This window comes from Falco punctatus (genome assembly GCF_963210335.1).
Source record: "Falco punctatus genome assembly, chromosome: 10".
NCBI classification, from domain to species: domain Eukaryota; kingdom Metazoa; phylum Chordata; class Aves; order Falconiformes; family Falconidae; genus Falco; species Falco punctatus.
This window is the reverse complement of record NC_137590.1, coordinates 17,706,297-17,727,689: the sequence shown is the minus strand read 5'-3', so window position 1 is coordinate 17,727,689 and position 21,393 is coordinate 17,706,297. Positions and strand designations below refer to the sequence as shown.

Below are 21,393 nucleotides of genomic sequence, written 5' to 3'. Positions count from 1 at the left end.
CAAGAAACAATTGGAAAGATGCAATCCGTGTCAATGAATGTTTCTTGCTTCTTCAAGTTCAGCCCTTTCTCCAGACGTTATCAGGTTTTGATGTGAAATAGCCTGGGACCTCCTACCCATGCCTGGCCCTGAGAGGAGCTAGCGCATACCTGGAGCCATCTCAAAGGGGCTGGAGCCTCTGTGTACGGAGGGTCCCAGTTCAGCAAGAGCTCGTGTCACCCCTTTAGCAGCCCCCAGCTGCTGAACCCCTCCCCATCCAGTACGGCACAGCGGAGCCCACAGAATGGTGTTCAACCTGTGCTCCAGCACCTACTGACACGGGAGTCACTGCCCGTTTCAAAGTTAACTGGAGGGTGTGTTGGCTACGGCTGGCTCAGTTGGCCAGCAGGCTCAGAAATCTCGGTCCTGGCAAGGAGCCATGTGCCAGGTGCTGTGCGCGGCTATTCCCGGCCATCGACAGCCTGCTCCGGCAGCGCTAACAGGGACAGGAAGGTTTATTACGGCCTTGGGAGAATGGGCTGGGATCCTCAGATCAGCTTATGTTTGTGAAAACAGCAAATGACTCTGGGACGGACCAAGCAGAAGGGGTAAATTTTTAGGCTGTCAGATGTAGACCTGGTGGAAATGATTCAGGGTGGTATTGAACTTTGGTTAATACACCTTAAATGCAGCCTGGGCTTCAGCGCAGTCTGGTTTTAGAAAAGGTTTGCATGCACAAAATTAGGATTATGAAGCTTTTTTTTCATTCCAGTACAGAAGACGGATCTAATTACATTAAAGAAGCAGATATATGGCTAAAAAGGTCTCTTATTTCCCAAGTTACCTTTCCCGTTTCACGCCTTTTTCCCTCCAAGTCACACTGTATTAGCAGAGAACATCATTGGGAGCTCAGTTTTATTTCTAGCTCTCCTGTGAAAACCGTAAAAGATCCAGCTGTTCACATGGCAAGTGTGAGGTTTTCCCCAGATGTTTAAAGTTTTGGAAGGAGGCACTTAAACCATCCAAAAGAATGATTTACCTGCTGTGCAGATTCCAGGAGAAGAATTACTTCTATGTTTTGGTTTTTGTTAGAGGAGCTATAAAAAATGAGAGACGGTTTTAGGGAGGTGTGAAGCAGGTGGAAGAGGAATTCCAGGCTCTGGGAATAAAATTGCCCAATTCCTATGCATGCGATCAGTGCCCCTGTTCTCTCTCCACCAGGTTCATGGCTGTGGGGAGAAGGCCAAGGCGCAGGCACGGCAGAGGATCAGCAGGGAGGGGGTTCTCTATCCTGGGAGCGGCTCCAAAGACAAGTCCCTGGACCCAGCCAAGAGAGCCCAGCTCCAGAGGCGCCTGGACAAGAAGCTCAGTGAACTGACCGGCCAGAGAAAGGGCAAAAAGAAAGACAAGGAGAAATGAAGGACCTGCATACTTCTTTGTTAACCTTGAAATCACAGGTCAGACTACATAAACCAAAGGTGCCATTAAAGCTCCGGGGCTGTGCTGAGCCCCAGAGGAAAGCGTGAGCTCTTATTTTTGGGTGGTAGACAGCTTGGAGCCAGCGTGCCCCAATAAAGAGTTGCTGGGCTTCCCTAAACCGCAGAGCTGAGACAGAGGAAGGAGAGCAGCTTTGTGGGTCCTGGTTATTCTTACTGACAAAGTAATGGACATATACAGAGAGGCTGGAAAATGCCAGTAAAGATGGATATTAAAACACCTAAAGCAATCGGCTGTCACTGTGATTTTTCCCTGCTGCCTGAGCAGGAACACGAGAGGAACTGAAAACCCCAGGTGCCCCTGTCCAGGGAGGACAGCTTAGGAAACGGGTGCCTCCAGCTCTCTTTTCCCAGCCCAGCAATGCTCCCAGCCCAGAGCTGGAGTGGACTGGCGTGTCCACACAGCAGCCAGCAGGACCCCAAGCCTCCGGCTGCCCTTCGGGAGCAGGTGGAGCCCAGCTGCATCCCCTCCCCGCCATGCAGAGGGGCTCCCACGTTCAGGCACAGCCCCACTGCAGGATGTGGCCCATGCAGGGTTTAACCCTGCTCCAGGGCTGTGTGGGGATGGAGAGGCCTCAAGTCGTGACCTTACCGGCACCACGGTGAGCTGCTCCGAAGCACCAGCCCGCTGCTCCGGGCGAGCTGCCACAGGCGGTCTCCGCTCGCCATCCCCTCGGCGGCGGCTCTGTGCTGCTCCCTTCCCCGGCACTTCCCACACCTGCTGAGGCCAGGCGGGCTTTCCCCCCTCTCCTGCCCTTCCTGCAAAGCTCCTTGGAGGCCAACATCCATGAGCACACAGCGGCAAAGGCTGGGTACGGCCATGCGAGCTTTGTGCAGCCCTCCCAGGCAGGAGGGAGCCTCCGTTCAGCATCACCTTTCCCTCCCAGACTTCTTCCCTGCTCCTGCAGTCCACATTGTTTTCTGCCTGTTGATCCTCATCTCCAAAGCATCTCTCCACCCACCCAGAGCGCCCTGCCCTCCTCAGTGGCTCCAAGCGGGTACTGATGCATCGTGCAGCATCCACCATCCCCCAATGAACTGCTCAAGCAGCCACTTTCTGTTCCCAGGGTCAGGCCCCCAGGATGCAGGAGAAGGTGCTGAGATGCCCCCACAGAGGAATGGCTGGAGAGAGGCACAATAAAAAGCACCAAACCACATGTGCCCCATTATTTTGGGGCTGACCATCACAGCTCTTGCCCACCGGTGATTTCAGCACCAGGGGAAGGCACTGCTCTTATCCTGACCAAAGGCTCAGCAGCTTGCAGGGGCTGCAAGATAGCCAGGCATTTCTACGTCTCTCTCTTCCCTCATTAGCTGAGGTAGCTAACATGCAAAATTTTCCCCCAGACCTCAGTGCCTGTTACTACTGGCTGTGATCGCCTTCCAAAAAAACCTTCCTCCTCCTTCAATAAACTGTGTCCTTCAAAAAAACCCCTCCACTTGCAGCCCCAGTCCCGGGCATACCCAGCCTGGCTGCAGCTACCGCGGCTCCGAGCATCGCCTTGGCTCGTGCCTCCATCCTCAGAGCCGGCTGTGCGTCAGCCCACGGAGGGATGGCACCAGCTCGCCTGGCAGCAGATGGGACATCAGGGCTCCTGGAGGGAAAGGTGGGGAGGAGGAAGAGACAGCGTGGGAGAAGAAAATCTGTGCATCGGCAAGTGGTGCTGCGTGTATACGGGGGAAAGAGCCAGTGCGGTGCCTGCGAGGGGCTGCAGGTGGGAAGGTGCAACAGAGGAATCGCAGCCTTGTCCCAAACTGAAGGTCAGGTAGAGAAAACAGATGAAAGAAAGGAAAACCACTGCCAGCTCAGGGTACCACCACGGTGTTATCTTCAATCAGGGATAAATGGCTCATTCACACTTTTTTTTTTTTTTCCCCTGCTCAAATCATTCAAGCAGCCACATCCCTGACCATCCTCACCTGTGGCACTGGCTTCCTGGCGAACAGCCCCGGACACCCCCAGATTTCCCGGCCAGGCTTGCCGCCAGCGTGCTGCAGGCAGAGAAAAGCTGAGGCTGCAGTGCAAGCGAGGGTTGTGTCCCCAGGGTATCCTCTGCCCACCAGCCCATGCCATGGAGGAGCTCCATCACAGCCCTCCATCTGTCACCCTCCAGAAAACAGAGTCGGCATCAGCTCCTAAAAAACCCCGAACTTCGCCCAGGGGCTGGTCATTGTTTGGGCCGGCAGCCCATGAGCAGACAGGATTCAAACAGATTTTTCCCCTCCCTTCCCCCTGAAACAGGAGTTGGGCTTAAAAATTAGGAAGTTTGGGGTCTCTCCTGCCTGCCTTTGGTCACAGGACCAGAGTGTTCCCCTCTGCACCCAGGCTTCAGACAGAATGAGTGAGCTTTGGGAGGAGCACGCCAAAGCACGACTCCAGGACAAGGGGCTGTAAGACAGAACCCTCAGTGCAAGGTACGCACGGAAGAGCAGGAGTTTGCGGTGCCGTTTCGAGCAGCCCCGAGGTTTAGTCTGGCTGGGAAAAGGGGCTGGGCTGACCCCCATCACGCTGGACCTTTAGGGGGTGGCTCAGCGTGGATCTGACCTCAAACCAAAGTGGTTGAAAAACCACTCGTCAAGTCCAGCCACCCCTCTGCAGCCAGCAGAGATGGGCAGAGATCTCCTCTGCTTGAAGAAAAGGTGGAACAACAATTGCTTTTTCCGCTGTTACTTCTCCCTTTTTCCATTCTCACTGGAAACATTTCAGCCCTGGTGCAGCACACACAAACCCCTCTGAAATCCAACAGAAAATCCACACGTGCCAAAAGAAACCATGCCGTGCTGGCACTTTATCAACGCCCCCTCCATTTGCCCTCCTCTTTTGACCAAAAACCGCCTTCCAGAGAAATCCACCCGCCCCCGGGCAGCCCTTGGGGTCCACGTTCAAGGGCACCACCGATTCGGGGGCCGCTGGGGAGCACATGGGAGGCTCGGGAGCCCGGCTGGCGGCCGGGCAGTGGTTTGGGTCCATCTGAAGTGGGGGCTCCTTCCTCGGCACGTCTGTTCTTGGCCCCCAGCGCACGTGAGGGCGACCCCCATGGGGAGAGACACAGCCCAGGAGTCGCTCCGTCCCCTCGGTGTTTCAGCAGCAAGGCGCCCCGGCCCCTCTGCCTTTAGCTCTGCCAAGTCCCGCTCAGCCCCTGCCCCACTGTGGCAGCCCCCGGCCGAGCCACCGGCCAGGCAGAGCCCCCCTCTGCCCGCTGTCCCCAGGGCAGAGCCGGTGTTGGGGTGCAGGACCCCGGGGGCACGACGGGCTCCCCCGCCAGCACCTAGTTCCGCCGGAGCGGGTGCCACATGGAGACGGGCTTCCTCAGCGTGGCCAGCATCTGGTTCCAGTGCGTGATGCCCATCCCACTGGCCGCCGGGCCGATGAGGACGTGGCCCGTGTTGTCGGCACGGCCGTCCTCGCCACACTCTGCCACCGTCACCCGCAGGGACAGCTCCTGTCAGGGAGCACAAGGCCATCAGCAGGGCTCAGCACAGAGCAGCCAGTGCACGGCTAGCGCTACCCCCCGCCGTGCACCCACCCCCCCGCACCCACCCCAGCCAGCCACGCGCACACAGACGTACCCCCCAACACTCACCCCTACATCCCCCACCCCAGAAATACACATCCACCAGCACAGCTACACCCCACACATACCCGTCCCTCTGCACCCCACCCGTCAGACACATCCCCCATACCCACCCCCCAGACCTGGAGACTATATATGCTTATCCCCTTACACAGCCATGCCCTGTATATATACATCCTCCTATGCCCCCCATACTTACACATCCCCCTACTTTCCCCACGTCCCCTAAACCCGCATATGCACCCATCCACTTTCAAAGTCATACCCTATACACATGCGTCCCCCTATATCCCTCAACCCACACATACACATTGCCCACCAACGGCCATACCCCATACATATACATCCCCCATACATACACATCTCCCTGCACCCCTACCCCATGTATACATTGCCCTGAACCATATATGCACATATATGGCCCCCAACCCACAGCTCCTACGATTGCCCCAGAAACCCTCACACCCCAGGAAGTCCTCACTAGCGCGGGGATTTGGGGATCTGGAGCGATGGGATGTGTCCCCCCCAGGCTGGGACTTGCCCCCTTGAGCCAGGACAAACCTGGAGCACGATGGCCGGCACCGAGAAAATCATGGCCTCGTTGAATACGGGGTTGGTATCATCTCTCTTCACTGCTGTCTTCTTCTTGCTGATCTTCCTCCCGTCCTGCAGCAGGTACACCTTGACGAAGGGATCTGCTCAGGGAGAGAAAAACCCCAGGGTCAGTAACGTGTTTCCCCTGCGAGCTGGACCAAATCAGAGAAACCCTCTGGTGGACCTTCCTGGTCGGGTCTGTCCTCAATGGGAGTCACTCCAAAGATACCCATGTGGCGTAGCAGGATGAACACGAATGAAAGCCACCTCCAGCCCACAGAAAACAGAGGGACCCCTGCACCCACCCAGCACCCGCCACTCACCTGCAGTCACTTTGCCGTTGGTCCACACGAGGTTCTTGGCTTTGACCACCACCACCGTCAAGCGCTCCGCCGTGGGCAGGTAGCTCAGGGACAGCAGGATCTCCCCCACCGTGTCCACTGCCTGCAGGACACAACATCCCATCACCCATTGACCCCAGCCCGACAGGGAGGAGAAACCCTCAAAAAAACTGGGTGGAACATGGACAATACCCCCCCCGCTCACCTTGTTCATGTCCTGCAGGTAGAGCCAGGCATTGAAGGGCCGTGTGGCCAGGTCCAGGTCAGAGAGCTTGAGCTCAGCCACGCCGGTGCTGACGTTCCTCTCATCCTCATCGATGCCGAAGACGGAGAAGCGCAGACTGTTCTCCTCCAGCGCTGCTGGGTCCAGTGGGATGGAGAAGCGCTCGTCAAAGGCCACAGCGTAGGCGCTCCGCTGAATCTGCCGCAGGGATGGGGGGGGGGGGGTTGCCTTGATACCCACCAGGTTTGGGGGCTGCATCCAAGAACTACCCCGTTTCTCTCCGAACCGTGAAGAGTGTGTGGCTTTGGGGTGGCAAGGGCAGAGCATCCCCCAGCCCAAAGGAGCTGAAGGCTCCCAGCCCCAATGGGGACAACAGTTATTTCCCATCTGACCACAGGAGCTGCTCAGCTATTGGAGTAGAAAATAGGGGCTGTGACTTGCCCCATTGCCCATTAATTATTTCAATTAAAAAATTAAGGCTGGTCTGGTGCTCTCAGATGCAAGAGCTGGGCATCCTGGCACCCTGGGAGCTTGGATATGTGGCCGGCTTGGCCACTCCAGGCTATAGGATTTGGCTAAGGGGTGTAGCCCCCAGCCCCTCTCCAAGCCGGAGCTGATGGGCTTCGCAACCCCTAAACGTGCCATACAGAGACAATGTTTTTTGCCAGACATCATCTCTATGTCACGGTGTTTACTCAGGGCAAACACAGCAGCAACTCCCCAGGGCCCCATCCTGCAGGGTGCTGGTTGCTACCTGGTCCCAAAGAGCTGGTGGGGGCAACTGCTCTGAAATCATGGCTTTAGAGACCATTTTCCCCCTACTCCAGCCCCATTTATTTCAGCATCCAAGGTACCACCCACAAGTCAGGAGGTTTTGTCCTAAAAGGAGGCCCAGTGCTCCCAGGGGATGGAAAGGCGCAGCCTTGGATGGCGCAGAGCAGCGCGGAGCCACCAGCTCCCCAGGACCCATCCAAAGCTGGGTGCTGTGGTGGAAAAGGGATCCCACTGCAGGACTGGGGGGCTCAGCCCTGAACCCACTGGGCTTCATCACCCCAAGAGCCACCCAGACTCCTCAGCAGCAGTGGGGAGACAGGTCATCTCCTCCCAAGGACTTTCTGACGTCTGTCTCTCTTCATCTAGATGCGCTCCATCCCTGGGATGAAGGACACTAAGCAGCTCACGAGGTACCTTCCATCACCCCCTTCCCAGCACAGCAGTCCCCTGCTCTCCCATCGGATACCACCGACCTCCCAGGTCCCTGGGGGAACTGAAGTACCTCTACGGGAAAAGCAGATTTGCAGCCGCCTGCTTTAGAGCACTGGTGACTGACTGTCTGCAGCCGACACGGTATTTTGGGATCTCTGGTTGAAAGGCACAACAGAAACGTTAGCTGCTATTTTAAAAAAACCCCAAACCGTAAAGTACTGCAAAGCATTAAAGGAAAAGAACCGAATGTGTCTTTGTGACTTGTCTCAGGACAGCAAAAAGAGGGTAAGTAGCGCTGGTGAATTATAAATAATGATGCTAAATAATAAATATCTCCAGGGTATAAATAAAGAGCCTGATCTTCGGATGGAAAAAATGGTCTTAAAAGGGCACTGTGAAAATATTTCAAAGGCAGTGGGTTTGTGCGTGCCGGAATGGCACCTCCACCCCTCTGGAAAGGTTCCTTTAGTGGGATGAAGCTTTCTGCTCCTTTCCAGAATATCCTGATTAAGTCAAACTGGCTGACCCTGAGCTTTGCACAAAGCAGCTCCTGAAAGAACACTGAGGCTCCTACTTTCCGAGAGCAGTTTTGGGGCATATAAAAAAGGGAGGCTTCACCCCAAAACCACCCCTCGTTCTGGCTCTGCTGCTGCAGCCACCCAGCTCTTCACCCACCGCATCCCGCACGGGGAGGGGAAGCGCCACGGCCGCCGCGCTCGGGCTTCGTCAGGGTGAACCGAGTGCGCGGGGACACGGCATGACACCAGCAGCGCGCACCCAAAACGCCGTCTCTCCCCACCCCACCCCCCCAGACCATGTTCTCCACCTTCCACAGCACCCCCAGCTGCCAGAGCAGGGGAGGTCAGGCAGAATAACTCGCTGCAAGCCACGCTTGGGGACAACAAAGTCATCACACATCCCAATCAGGAGGGAGAAATTTCTGCCTCCGCCGGGTCACTGATGCACAAACCCACCTGGGACCCCCCTACCCCACAGAATGCTGAAATCCCCCTGAGCAGGGCTCCAAAATTCCCGTGCCAACTGCCCTAGCCCCAGGGTGTCCGGACCCCCCTACTCCCGAGGCCCCACCACTGTCTGGGGCAGCTCGGCTGAGGGATGCTGCGAAAGCTGTGGCAGGCACGTGGGGCATGGGGGTCTGTGCCGGTGGGGCACGGGGGGTCCGTGCCGAAGGGGCAAGCGGCTCACCCGGGAGATGCCGACGATCTGCTCAGCCGGGAGCAGGCTGATGCGCATGAAGCAGGACTCGAAGCGAGCATCCTCCTTCTCCAGCAGGTCCTTGCCCTGCAGCAGCGTCACGTGCAAGGTGGCCGCCTTCCCATCGTACTCCATGGAGACCTCCACCTGCCCCACCGTGAAATCCTGCCCAAAGTTGTTCCCGATGGAGGAGATGGAGCTGAGGGAGTCAGCCGAGATGGATTTCTTCAGGGGGCCGTAGGAGGCCAAGCCCAGGTCTTTGCTCATCAGCTCCAGGCTCCCCAGCTCGTTGATGCTCTCGTAGGTGTCGTCTGCCCGCAGGCTGCTCTTGCGGGTGGGCGACGTCTTATCCAGCGCCCTCTGCGAGCCCGGGCCCACCCCTCGCTGCGGACAGGGAAAGGAAAACCAGGCAATGCGATCCCATATCCCATCCCTTCCTACGAAGCCGGGGACAGCTGGGATTCACCGGCGCTTTTTTGGACACCTTACAGCCCCTGCGTGGCCTCAAGCTGCCGCGGCAGCAAGCCCTGCGCCTCCCGCAGCCCCCCAGCACCGCTCCCCAGCTCCACACCAATCCCCCCGCACCCCCTGCAGCACCAGGTCACTGCCCCGGGCCCTCCCCCGCCGCGAGAGGGTGCAGCCCATCCTTTGCCCCGCGGTGTCACAAAGGGGAAGGAGGCAAGCAAAACTTTCTGCCCTTTTACCTTGTGTTTGATGTCCGAATATGCCGCCCCGTACTTTTGCTCCAGGTACCGGTAGTCGTAGTTGGGGAAGGGGGAAGGTGCCGGGTAGCTGCCGGAGCGCCAGAGCTTCCAGAGGTTGACGGCAGCTACCCCCAGCAGCACCAAGGCGCCGGTGGCATAGATGCCGATCTCCCACCGAGGCGGGCTCGTGGTGACTGCGAGGGGACAGGAGGCACCGTGAGCCACCGCAACCCTGGGGCAGAGGCTTCATCCTCTGCTGCTTCCCTGCCAGAAAACCAGCTCTGAGCTACGAGGATGGGGTCGGCCAAGGGTGGAGGGGAGGGATAAACCAGCGTCCTGCTTGGGCGGGTTGCAAATTGTGTCAGACAGCAGCTTTGCATGCCAAAAAATATTAATAAAAACAAATCAAATCAGAGTCCTTGCTTCGCTTTCCTGGGAGGTGAAGTGCACGCATATTTCAGCCCAGATCCCCGGCAAACAAGGAAAATCAGGGAATGGCTGCATCACCCCAGGGATGCCGGGGGGCCTCTCACCAGCTACGGATCTGTCCTGCTTACAGATGTGCTCAGTGCACATCTGCATCACCCTTTCCACCAGAGGGAAACCCTCACCGCTGCCTGGCTTCCCACGGGCTGGGGATGCTAAGAAAATCCAGAAATAGATTAAAAACAAAACAAAACAAAGCAAACAAAAAAACACAACCAAAAAGCAAACCTAACAAAAAGCTTTTGCAAACAGGGGGAAAAAAACCACCACCACAACTGCTGCTAACGTGATCCAGGGAAGAGAAAGCCCAGGCTTGCGGCTGCAGAGCGAGAGGACACAGCAGCCCTGCGATGGTACACTGAGCAGTTGTTGCTGCATTGCACCAGCCTCCATCACACCAGCGACTGAACCAACACCAATCACTCAGTGTAACACAAAAAAAAGGGGGGAAGGAAAAAAAAAAAAAAGGTTTCTCATTACAGAGTGCTGCCAGGGAGTCCTCCCGCGTCACGCTGTGGCGCTCCCTCCTTCAGCAGCAGCTTCAGAGCCAGAAAAAGCCCAAGCCCGGCTGACTCCCACATCACATCCGAGCAGAGGGACAACCCGCAGCTCCCCCCGTCCCCAAACCTCCTCCAGCAGGAGCCTGCATAGGGATGTATCAGAAGGAACCAACCATTTGCATCCAAAGTGCCTAAATTTTGATCCCTCCAGAGGGCCACGAGCAGCACAGAGGGATCTCGAGGGTGAAAGCCTTGGGGTAAAAGCCAGATCCTGCTGCCTCCAACCCAACCCAATCCCCTCATGGTCTGCAAAGGGCTAGGATTTATCCCCGCATCCCAGGCTAAGGGTGCTGGGGGAAGCGGCATGGCTTCCTTGGGCACTGAAAACTGTCCAGCTCCAGGAGCTCGCGTGCTCCTGCTGCAGCAGAGGGGCAAACGGGGGGCGAAATAGCCCTTTATTGCACCTGCTGCTGAATAACTGCAGGTACAGAGCCCAGCTGAGCTGGAACCCGCCTCCTGCCCGTTCCTGCCCATCTCCTGGGGCTGAGCACCTAACCTGGAAAGCTTGGTGTGTTCCAGGGCTTTAGCCCTGTGTTAGGAAACCAAACCCTGTGTGTGTGTGCAGTGAAGGGTTCCTCCTGCAGCCAGCAGCCAGGGTCAGCATTCCCTCAGCCCCATGCCCCCAGATCCCTGCCCCGGCTCGCTCCGCAGTACTCACCGCTTAAGCGGTATCTGCTTATGTGGCCGTTGTCCATGGCAAACGCTCCCTGCCAGTGGGACAGCCTGCAAGGCGTGAGACACTGAGTTAGGACAAAGGGGGAGAATAAAAAAAAAAAAGAGCCGCCTCTTGATTTTTTTAGCAGGGATGCTAAATCACTGCTACCCCTCCACAGCTCCTGGCCTTGGCTCCTCTGCCAGGCACCAAGCAAACGTGCACTGAAGCGTTTCAGCCGCCAACAGAATCACTCCAGAAGGGACTGAAAACCCCTCGGGAACCAGGAGAGTGGCCACGCCGAGACACAGAGCCACATGATTTACCTTGGGAGTATTTAATGGGTGACATTTTCAAATGCCCCTTGCATGGCCACTTCCCCTCCAGGAGCCCTTTAGCCCTTTGCTGCTTTTCTAATCTCTTTGCCAGTTTAAATGTCATCTTTGCCTCCCATGGCTTTCCTCAGCCTCACCCGAGGGTTGCTCTGCACCCACGGCTCTGCCATGGCCACATGCAGGAGGAACAGCCCGATTTCTGGGTCACTGCAGGGTTTAGATGATGCCTTTCCCCAGGAATCAATTCCTGCAGCAGGAAAGCTCGATTACCTTTCTCTCTGAAGGGGTTTTCCCAGGCGAGTCGTACGCAAGATCCATCCTAAACGGAAGCTGCTCTTCCGAGACAGATCCCAGCAAAGACATCATGGGATGCTGAAGGGGATTTATCCAAGCCGGCTATTTCCCGCTATGCAAAGGGGGTTTGGGATCCCCTGCAAACACCCAACACTGAAATCCAACATGCACCGAGTCAGCACCCCCCCTGCTTCCTGGGACCTGCACCAGGAGATCACGGATCATGGTGCGCTGATGTGATTCCACAGACTGCAATGCCCGAACCCCAAGCCCAGGGACACATCTTCAGCGCTGCACCTGAAATCTCCCCACCGAGCCCACCAGAGCCCCCCCAACCCCTCTCCAAAACTTACACAGCCCCAAACACCACTCAACACGCACAACAAAGAGCTGGATTTGCCTCAGATGGACGGTCACTTGGTGTTTGGGTACCATCTTCCAGCTCACCTCGGATGCTCACAGACTCGGGCACTGTAGGAGCGATCACTTCCCCCCCCAAAAAAAAAACTGCCCAGGCTTGAATTTTTATAGGAAAGCTGGAAACCGCAGCATATTATAGCATGAAACAGCAGCCACGCTGGCCTGGTGTGGCTGGGGGCCCCCTCTGCAAGGGTCGCACGGTCTGCCCTTGGGGTAACAGCAGGAGGGGTCTTTTTCTAAATGCAATTGAGTCACTAACCCAAAACAACAGGGAGGCTGGGCTGGGGCTGGGACATCCACCACGTCCCCAGCCTCCCTCCTCAGACAGAAACCTCTATGCGATGCACAAACACTCAGCAATATCTTAGCTGAGAACATGCTAAACTCGTGTCATCTGTGGACTGAGCTCAACTGTTTAGCTCTGGAAATCCACACTGACATCTTAATAGTGCAACATTATGGAGATCTACCCCAAAAAGCCCCATTTTATGTCCTGAAAAACTACCGTGCCTAAGTAGGTGGCTCCATTTCTTCCCCCGTTTCCTGGTGGCTTTTTTTAATAACAAAAGACAGAAGTTTTCAGGACCAACTTCCTCTGCAGAAGGGTAAATATCCTTTTTAAAAACTCTCCATTTCTTTCAAAAACTAGAAAGAATTTCCCATTTTCCATTTCTTTCAAAGCTTTGTCCACAAAGACTTCCTTTTCTAACGAGGTCTAAGCAGCCAGAGAGACACGAACTGACTGCAGTGCTCGGCACAGAGCTAAAGCAGGTGGGTACCCCTCTATTAGCACAACGGCACCAGCCCTTCCCGAGTAAGCAAGTGAAGGTGCTCAGGGAAGGGATTTATTATATATTTTTTGTTAACTAAGCTCTTCCCTGCAACCGTTTCACAGGGATGCTCTGTTGCCCCCAGACTTGCCTTTCAAATCCCTTCCTGGGAAGTCAAACCCGAGGGATTAGGAGGGGACAGGCACCACTCCCCACCGCCGGCAGCACGGGGATGGCTAGCTTTTTCCCTGTGGAGATCTCGAGGCTGGGCAGAGCCCTGGCTCAGGGTGCAGAGCATCCCCCACCTGCCGCGGCATCCCTCTGCCGAGGGCCGGGGCAGCTGCATTTCCCTTGTGAGCTGCTGCAGAGCTCAGGATACTGTTCCTGCTTGGGGAGGGGTGATAAAACAGCTCAATGCAGGGAGAGAAATGGCAAAGCAGCCACGTGTCCCCTCTGGAAGGTGGGGGGGTCTGCCCCCAGGCTACAGGGGGGTTGACACCTTGCTGTTGTTTTGGCATCATGACGGTCCAAGGCCCCACACGGCTCGCCCAGAAACCCTGGCTGCTGGCCCCAGAGCGCTGGGCCGACACGGGTACAGTCCCACACCGTACAGACACCCTCCAGAGCGTGCTGCAATCCCGAAATGCCACAACCCAAGTTATGAAGCACAGCAGCGGTCTCCGCATTTGCCGCTTCCTTCTCGCCCTCGCCCAGACACCAACGCCCGGCTCCACCAGGCGCCTGAGACCCAGCTAAAGTCCCGGCACTGGTGAGCCGAGCCCTCCAGCAGCACCTGTCCCCTCCTCCAGCACCGATCCTGCTGCCCGCACGCACCCATCCCGCGTTCCGAGCCAGGCTCCATCCCTCTCCTGCTGGCGGGGAGCTGTGTCTGGCCTCGATCCGCAAGGCAGAGAAGTAGGATCAAGTTTGCTGCTGGCACATTAGTCCAAAAAAATAAGCACCCACCTAAAACTTGACAGAACATCCAGCTGCGGGCTCTGCTCCTCCACCGTTCTCGCCCCCCGCCGCCCCCCGACCGGCACCTCGAGATGCCGGTTCCACCCGATTTACACCCGAAGGCGCCGGCCTCGCCCCATCCCGCACCCCCCCGGCGGTGAACCGGGGTCCTCCTCGGCAGCCCAGTGCCGCTGTTACCTGGGCAGGTAAAAATCCGTGGGGCCGGTGGAGCAGAGCGGGGACCCCCCCGCAGCCTCCGGGGCCGCCGAGCAGCAGCCGCGCGTCCGCCCCCGCCGCGGGCCGGAGGGGAGGGGGATGCAGCAGCCGCCAGGCTGCCCCAGCCGGAGGGGAGGGGGATGCAGCAGCCGCCGGGCTACCCCAGGCGGAGGGGAGGGGGATGCAGCAGCCGCCGGGCCCGGCCCCGCGCTTCCCGGAGGTTCCCGATGGCTGCCGAGTTCGGCGGGGACGGCCCCCGGATCCACGGCATCCCTCCCCGCGCCGACGGGGCCAGGCTGGGACGCCTCACTGCAGGGGACGGGGGGAGGCTCGGGATGGGCTACCGGGCTCCGCCGCCGGCCCCTCGGAGCGCCGGGGCGGGGCCGGGGGGAGGCCGGGGGGGCTGCGGGCGGCACCTCCCGCTCTCCCGTGCGGCGGGTCCGGCGGTCTCCGCACCGGGAGCGGCGCCTTCCCCGGGCTGGGCTTTGCTTCGAGCCGGCCTAACCTACGATAAAGCGGAGGAGAAGCAACCCCCGCCCCGCTCCCCGGCCCCCCGCCCGCAGCCCCCCCCCCCCGGTCCTCCGCCTCCTGCCACAGCGCCGGGGAGGCCCCGAGCCTCGGGGAGGCCCCGAGCCTCGGGGGGGCTGGGGGCGAGGTGCGGGGGGGTCTCTCGCTCGGGTTTGCCCCCCAGGCTCCGAGCACCCAGCTCCGCAGGCTGGCGACTTTCCTTAGGAAGTTGCCATTAAAAAAACAAACCACAAAACACCTAAAAGCTTAGAAGCCCATCAAAACCCCGCAGCCCCCCCCCCCCCCCCGCAGCGCAGCGGGAGGCTGGCAGCCCCCTCCCCACGCCATCCGGACAAGGCAAAGCCCGGCAGCGCCCCCCCCCCGCTGTCACCCGTGTCGTATCCCCCCGGGGCTGGGCCACGACCCCCTCGTCCCCGCGTCGTGTCCCGTACCCCCGCCGGGTGAGCCGCCCCCCCCGTGCACCGGCAGGCCCCCGACTCACCGCTACTTTTGGGGGAAAAAGATGGATTTGAGGGGGGGCGGAGCCGCCCCGGGCTCCTCCTGGGCTGGGGGGAGCGCAGTACCGCCCCCAGCCCCCCACTCCCACCCCCCCCGCGCTGGGGTGAACCGGGGACGGCTTCTGCCTCCCCCGCCTTGGGGTTTGGGGGTCCGCAAGCTGAGCCCGGCCCTGCTCTGCTTCCCAGCATCATCCCCCCACCCTTGGCTCCTGCACCTGGGGACGCCCCTGCATCCCACTGCCCGGGGGAGCCCCACACATCCCCCCTCCACTGCGCAGGGACCCCCTCCCCGTCATCAGCCCCCTCCACTCCCCTGCCACCTCCAGCTTGCCCTCACTCATCCCATGGACCAACTTCATATTTCTCTCCAGCAGGACCCAACGTCCCCTCCTCTCACCCCCAAAAAGTGCCACTCTCCACCATAAAGCCATTCGGGATCAGGATCCTCACCCGAGCGCCAAATCCTTGGCTCCTCACCGGTCCCCAAGGCAGGCTTCCAGGCTGCCCTGCCCTCCCCAAGGGATGGGCAGGAATAACAGCAGCCTCCTGCCTCCTCCATCCACCTCTCAGCCAGCCACGGAGCAATACCGGGGGTCCTGGGCACGCTGGGGGCTTCCACCATCAAAGCCTCGGTAAAGCAAATCCATCAGTTCCCCTCTCCCTCAGTGCAGCAGAAGGTAAAACCTCTCAGTGCCAAGATGTGACATGGACTTGGCCCAAAAACCCCTTTCAGCAGTTGGGAAACAGAAAGCTCAGTGCCCGCTGGCAGGTGCCTGTGGCAAAGTGCACATCGGCCAAAGCTCTACACGCACCCTCCGGCGTCGGGCACTGAGATGTTGCCGTTCCTTACCCTGGCTTCACCGACGTGCCTCCAGCCACCCCACCGCGGCGGGCAGAGCCTTCCAGGGGAGCAAGATAGCATTTCAAACTGCAAGAGCTTCACTTCGCTCAAATTGGAGATAACAGAATAATCACAGTTTTGGGCAGGGGAACGAACCACGTGCACCCCAAGCAAAGATGGTCTCAGCTGGCCATGGAGCAGTGTGATGCTCCAGAGAACCTTTAATTCCCAGGAAAACCCAGCACATCCAGCAGCAGGGCCGGTTCACCCATCTGCTGCCCCTGCTGCAGGGCTCTCTGGCTCCTGTGCTGGGCTCCTCCAGGGAGGGCCAGCACTGGGAGCCGGTCCCACGATTCTCCTGGCAGGGAATCAATTTTTAGGGAGAAAACAGACCCAGTTTTGACCGTAACCCAAAAACGCTGCCAGGGTGGGAGAGGAGCCTCATCCTGCAGCCAAGGGTCCTTCCCAAGAGCATCGGGCTTCCCGGCCCACTCAGGACCAAAACGCAGCCCCCTCCTCTAAGAGGTATACAAACCAGTTGGAAAAAGAGCACGTCCCCAGAGCTCACCCGTAGCAGCTCAGACACCACGCTCCCGAGGGACGGGGCAGGCTGGGGGTTCCAGCACCCCTTGCAGGAGCGGCCCAAGGCCCTCCATTGCGCCGGCTGACCACGCAGAGCTGCTTTAAAGGGGACAGAGCTCAGCTGGGTCTTGATTCTCTCCAAAGGCCCCAGTTCGGGCATGTGAAGGTTTATCCAGCCTCATACAGATGCCGACTACTCTATTAAACATCAGTTTCATATTGCTAACAGATGGCACGAGTTTGTCATCGCCCTTGTACTTAGGTCAGGCCTTAGATAACTGAGGATAATTAAACAACAGCGGCTCAACGATGCAGACTGATAAACAAACCCTTCCAAGAGCGACACAGGAGCACATCAGCAGTGGTGAGGTGCCCCACGCACTCCTCAGGAGGGCTTGTTCGGGTTTTTTTGCCACCACAGGGATGCAGCAGCAGTACCTCAGCCGGCTTCTGCTCCTGGGGGCTCACTTGGCCAGCCCACTCTGCAATAAAACTGCTTAGTCTGGGTCAAAATACTCCTGGAAAAGCTACCCAACAGTACTTGTGTCAGAAGCTGATGATTCCAAAAAGCATCATTCAGGTTCTTTAAGGCCAGCAATAGGACCAAAAAATTCACAGGGAAAGAAAACCAAATAAAGTAGCAAAGAATTCCTTCTGCAGGCCCGGCTGCTGTCAGCACCTCCTCCGAGCCCACCCAGCAGCGGGGGGAGCGATGGGGGCAGTGACAGGGTGGGGAGCACAGAGGGTGGCCAGATGGCCCCACAGCTTCAGGGTGACAGAGCTGCAGGGTCCAGCCCGCTCCCATCGAGCCGTTCTCCAGCCACCCGAGGGAGCAGCCTTTCGCTATAAGCCCACGCAGCAGGTACTGCCAGAGAAGTCTGGAACAATTAAGTGAAGCTAATTGCTAACTTCAGGTGCTCTGAAACAGCCGTTTCTTCACCCAGAAAGGCACAGCTGCCATGGCGCAGGGTCAGCACCTCCCCGGGCAGCACCAGGCGGTTCAGGCAGCCCCTCCGCTATCTAACCCAGTGGCAGCCCCCACGAACGTGGTAGGCATACGGCAAGGGGAAGCGAAGAACTGGCTCTTAAGGGCTGCGGAGCACCGCTGCATCATGTGCAAGCAGGGACAGAAACGAGAGGACAGGCAGGTGGTCCCCGAGGTGGTTACCCAAGTATTGACAACCAGGAACCACAACCTCAAATCCCATCTTAGCAAAGTAACCCTCCACACAGGTAGGCTTGAGGGACATCAAACTGACACCTCAGAGCAGGGCCAAGGCCCCCGCTAGCTTGCCTCCAAAACAGAGAAGTCACTTGCAAGAAAAAAAGCCACCCACAACAGCATTAGCTGAGCACATTCTCACCCACCCACCCATTCCCCTGCATTTTTCCTTTTTAAAGCCAACAACTTACCTTTGGTAAATCTCTCTACGCAGGTATAACCATGAGCAGATCTCTTGCTCTAGTTTTCTGACGAAGAAGGTAAGCTAAGAAAACACACGGTAAGATACTGATGCAAATAGAAATGGGAGACTGCTGCCTCCATCACCAGAGGGATGGTCTCATTTTATGCCACCCCAAATGTTATTTAAGTGAGGCTTATCAGCTGTCCTTTCATCTTCTCCATATGAGCTTGCTTTTGAGTACTTCTCCAATAGATGATCACAAAAGGATTCCTAAAACCAGGCAAGACTGCAACAATTAGAGCCCACCTGCAACGCTAGACATGAGTCTGTAAGGGAAGCACAGAGACTATGAAGTTACTAAACACGTTGTGCATAGCCCAAGTCCACTTTACAGTGAAGGATCACCCTCGTTAAGTGTACCGCAAGAAGCATTTCCGTATCACAGCAGTGGAGCAAGGGCTCGTAACATCTATTTCTCTGAAAATCTGGACAAGTTCATTACCTTCAGGCCCAGCGCCCACCACGGACAGCATTTCTGTGGGGGGGGGGAAATTCAGGCTAAGTCCTCTTACCCACCCAGTCCCACTTGCAAGGCAACAGGAGAGAGAAACCACGAGGACGCACACATTGTACCAAAGAACACACCAGCAAACATCGCTTTATTACACTGGGTCAGTTATCCAGACTAACCATAAAAGCTGTTTAGATGGATGTAGACAAACAAGTCAGTGTTTTATGTGTTAGGTCAAAGCTCCAGAATCGCTACTAGGGAACACATACAGAAGAATACCTGGAATAGGAGGTATTCCTCACCAGTTGTTTCAAACATAGGCAAGCAGGTTCTCAGCGGGGAGGGAGGTACAACGGCAGGTCCTCCCCAGGCGTGCCTGCCACCACCCGAACCACGAGACAGACCCCGGAGGTTGTATTGCAGGGATCGGGCTGGGGGACCACAGTGTTAACCAGCACGAACAGAATGGAGATACACTGACCTGAGCCTCGCTCGCTGGGACTACACAAGCACAACACACCAGTACGAGCTACCAAACGATCAATTAACAGTTTGTAAGACTGGTCTAAAGCTGGAACTAGAACGACTCCAGGTGGAAAGGCATAGAAATAAATATTTGCTCAACTCAGCACCCTGCCCATTTACAAACTTGTCAGCATCTAGGTACACAGCCATACATTCTTCACTACCTCACAGCAGCAAAATACTACCATTTAAGAGCAGCCGTTGAGCGACTATCCACAGTACATTGTACATACTCGAGAAAGAAGCCGGACGCTACCTCTCGTATTGGTCACCCTCCTCTGTGTCTGCTAAGCAGCTGGGGCACCCCTGGCCCGTGAACTGCTTCATTTGTTGAGCTCTTCAATGCAACCAAACTGCTCGACTAATTGAAGACCGCCCTACTGACAAGTGCCCATTCCTTACAGCTGGCAAGTCTATGGGTCACTGTAAACATGGGAGAAATGCAGATTTTGGTTGCCATTCACATACAAGACCAAAACGGATCAAAAAAGCAGATGTTTGGTAGTCAGCAGCTCTGCAAGTCTCCTGCCACTTAAAAAGTTTGGAGTTGCACTCTTGAAATTCTACTGGTGGTGTTCATGTCATTTTTTTCTGCATAAACACTTCCCTGAAAAACATCCTTTAACAACCAGATTAGATCACAGTATTTAAAAGGCGATATGGTTACGGTTATGTCAGTGCCTTAGACGCCAATGCAAAGGATTAGAGCAGAGATAACAAAAGTGATGCTTAATGTAGCACCTATGTTTTGGAATAATGACCCCCCCAAAAAAATGCAGCCCAGATTTCCAACTTCTTTTCCTAGATGTTGAGTCACCAGCAAAAATGCTGCCTAGCTTAGCCTAAAGACCTCTGCTACTACACAGTGCCTGGGTAAGAAAGATGCACTTGCCTCAGTTTGTTCTTTTGGCAGGGCTGGCAGCATGTTAAACAGCGATTTTGTGCGTGACTGCAGTGAACACCTTTTCCCGCTGGGCTCGGGAGATTGCTCTGCCTGGAGTTACCTTGGGAGGAACAGGGCAGCTCTGAAGGATGGCAGAACCTGACATGCCCCATACAGCAGACACAAAGAACAAAACACTCTTGGTAAGCAAACTAAAAGAGCTGCGAATAAGGCAAATAACTTAAGACTGATGGAGTAACTCCCAGTTTTCTGCTTGTAACACATTTTACTCCACAAAGTGAAGGAAAGGCAGGTCGACCTTTCTTATTCAACCTTCCCTTGCATGTAAGAGATGATGAAGACTGGAAAAAAAATAAAAAAAGACGACAAAAAAAAACAAAACCAAAACAAAACTAAGGAGTAGTTGTCTGTCTCCCTAGAGCTGTGATACACGATAAAACTATTGCAGGCTACTCCAGGATGTTGAAAGTCAGTTTAGAGAAAGGCAATAACCCCCGTACTACAGGGGCTGTAACAGTAGTGTTCTGTATTACATTCTGTGCAAGTAATGCAACTTGTTCACAAGTTTCAGTTTATTTATGTTTATCTTGCTGCAGTTCTGTTAATCGGCGGCTGAACACTTTACACAATCTCACTCCACAGCTCACGGTAGTTTCAGCAGAAAAAAAAATATTTCCTGTGTCTGGTATCTGTGCACTCCAAAACAAAGCGTTCCTAATGCCCAAATGCCAAAATAAAATCACACAGTTTACTGGAAATAGATCAGCTAGATTCCCTTTGAGCTTTGCTTTAAAGCCCCTTGTCTCCAAACCTTGTTTTCAAGGAAGACATACAACACGCCTGAATGAAGATCCCATCTCGTTGCAACGGTGTTGATTCTGACTTCCCTCTACACAGACTTTCTCCGACTCTGACTAGGTGTACACGAGGAGAAAAGGTGCATATGTCAAAGTGACATCTTTTCCCCAAGAGGATTTTCACACGTTGGAAAGCTAACAATGAAAATTACAAGTTAGGTAGGATAAAGTTGAAACTGTCCACCAGGCCAACTTAAGCACTATGAGTTCTGTTTAGCCCTTTGTCTGTTGCTCAAAGTTTCCTCTCCCTTAGTTTGTTCCCATTTTGTTCATCCAGTATCGATGAGTGTCCATCACCATTGCTCAAGCATTTGTCCTTTTCATATTTGTGCTCTTGCTTCTGTCTCCTTATCTCCTTGTACCGCAAAGTGATGTCACTAAAAAGAAAAACAAACAGATGTGAACCAGTGATGTAAATAAACAATTTCAACATACACTAAAAACCGTAAGGCAAGTTTGCTCTGGATGCAACTGCCCTTGGGATAAGTTAACACACTTGAGTCTTCTGGCTGTAGATTTCTGAAATTGCTGAATCAATGACAGATTCACTTGAAATTTGTGTTTCTTGCTACTAGTCTGGCTATTATCACCTCTTTCAGAAGCATACAGCAGCATGCTCAAGAGCAGCAACCACTGCTGTTGCACAGGCCCTCCTCTACAGATTACAGTAATTCCTTCAGCCTTGCACAGCTGCTTTTCATTTACTTGCCCAGAGCGGC

The 21,393-nt window shown here is 55.9% G+C and overlaps 3 protein-coding genes across 9 annotated transcripts in view; 1 reads left to right on the top strand and 2 right to left on the bottom strand.

Annotated features, from left to right (window-relative positions):
• IGHMBP2 (immunoglobulin mu DNA binding protein 2) overlaps window positions 1–1,705 on the top strand; it is a 43,649-nt gene extending 41,944 nt beyond the window's left edge. The window contains exon 15 of the mRNA XM_080405020.1: window positions 1,201–1,705. Coding sequence (XP_080261146.1) covers window positions 1,201–1,398 — 198 coding nt within the window. The 3' untranslated portion in view covers window positions 1,399–1,705. The remainder of the gene's footprint in view (window positions 1–1,200) is intronic.
• A 115-nt stretch (window positions 1,706–1,820) lies between these two features.
• SYT12 (synaptotagmin 12) lies at window positions 1,821–18,380 on the bottom strand. 3 transcript variants are annotated; one of them, XM_080405051.1, is made up of 8 exons: window positions 15,899–18,380; window positions 11,038–11,102; window positions 9,334–9,527; window positions 8,621–9,013; window positions 6,191–6,406; window positions 5,968–6,088; window positions 5,612–5,745; window positions 1,821–4,918 (listed from the first exon to the last, which is right to left on the bottom strand). In XM_080405051.1, the coding sequence occupies exons 2-8, from the start codon at window positions 11,072–11,074 to the stop codon at window positions 4,745–4,747; spliced, it is 1,269 nt and encodes a 422-aa protein (XP_080261177.1). In that variant the 5' UTR covers window positions 11,075–11,102; window positions 15,899–18,380; the 3' UTR covers window positions 1,821–4,744. The 3 variants fall into 3 exon arrangements, with proteins under 3 accessions (XP_080261177.1, XP_080261175.1, XP_080261176.1); XM_080405049.1 differs by lacking the exon at window positions 15,899–18,380 and adding an exon at window positions 14,006–14,644; XM_080405050.1 differs by lacking the exon at window positions 15,899–18,380 and adding an exon at window positions 11,637–13,956.
• A 124-nt stretch (window positions 18,381–18,504) lies between these two features.
• The window catches only part of PTDSS2 (phosphatidylserine synthase 2), a 44,693-nt gene continuing 41,804 nt past the window's right edge, over window positions 18,505–21,393 (bottom strand). For 4 of the 5 annotated variants that reach the window (XM_080405034.1, XM_080405035.1, XM_080405036.1 and 1 more), the window contains one exon: window positions 18,505–21,051. In XM_080405034.1, coding sequence (XP_080261160.1) covers window positions 20,907–21,051 — 145 coding nt within the window. In that variant the 3' untranslated portion in view covers window positions 18,505–20,906. The remainder of the gene's footprint in view (window positions 21,052–21,393) is intronic. The other variant, XM_080405037.1, reaches the window with a different exon arrangement.

Bases quoted from the DNA above. Each gene is read 5' to 3' on its own strand.
- SYT12 (XM_080405051.1), bottom strand. From the start codon at position 11,074: ATGGACAACGGCCACATAAGCAGATACCGCTTAAGCG. The intron at 5,746-5,967 runs GTGAGTGGCGGG...CTCCCTGAGCAG, and splicing joins CAACGGCAAAGTGACTGCAG to ATCCCTTCGTCAAGGTGTAC. The intron at 4,919-5,611 runs GTTTGTCCTGGC...GCTCCCTGACAG, and splicing joins TGCCGGCCATCGTGCTCCAG to GAGCTGTCCCTGCGGGTGAC.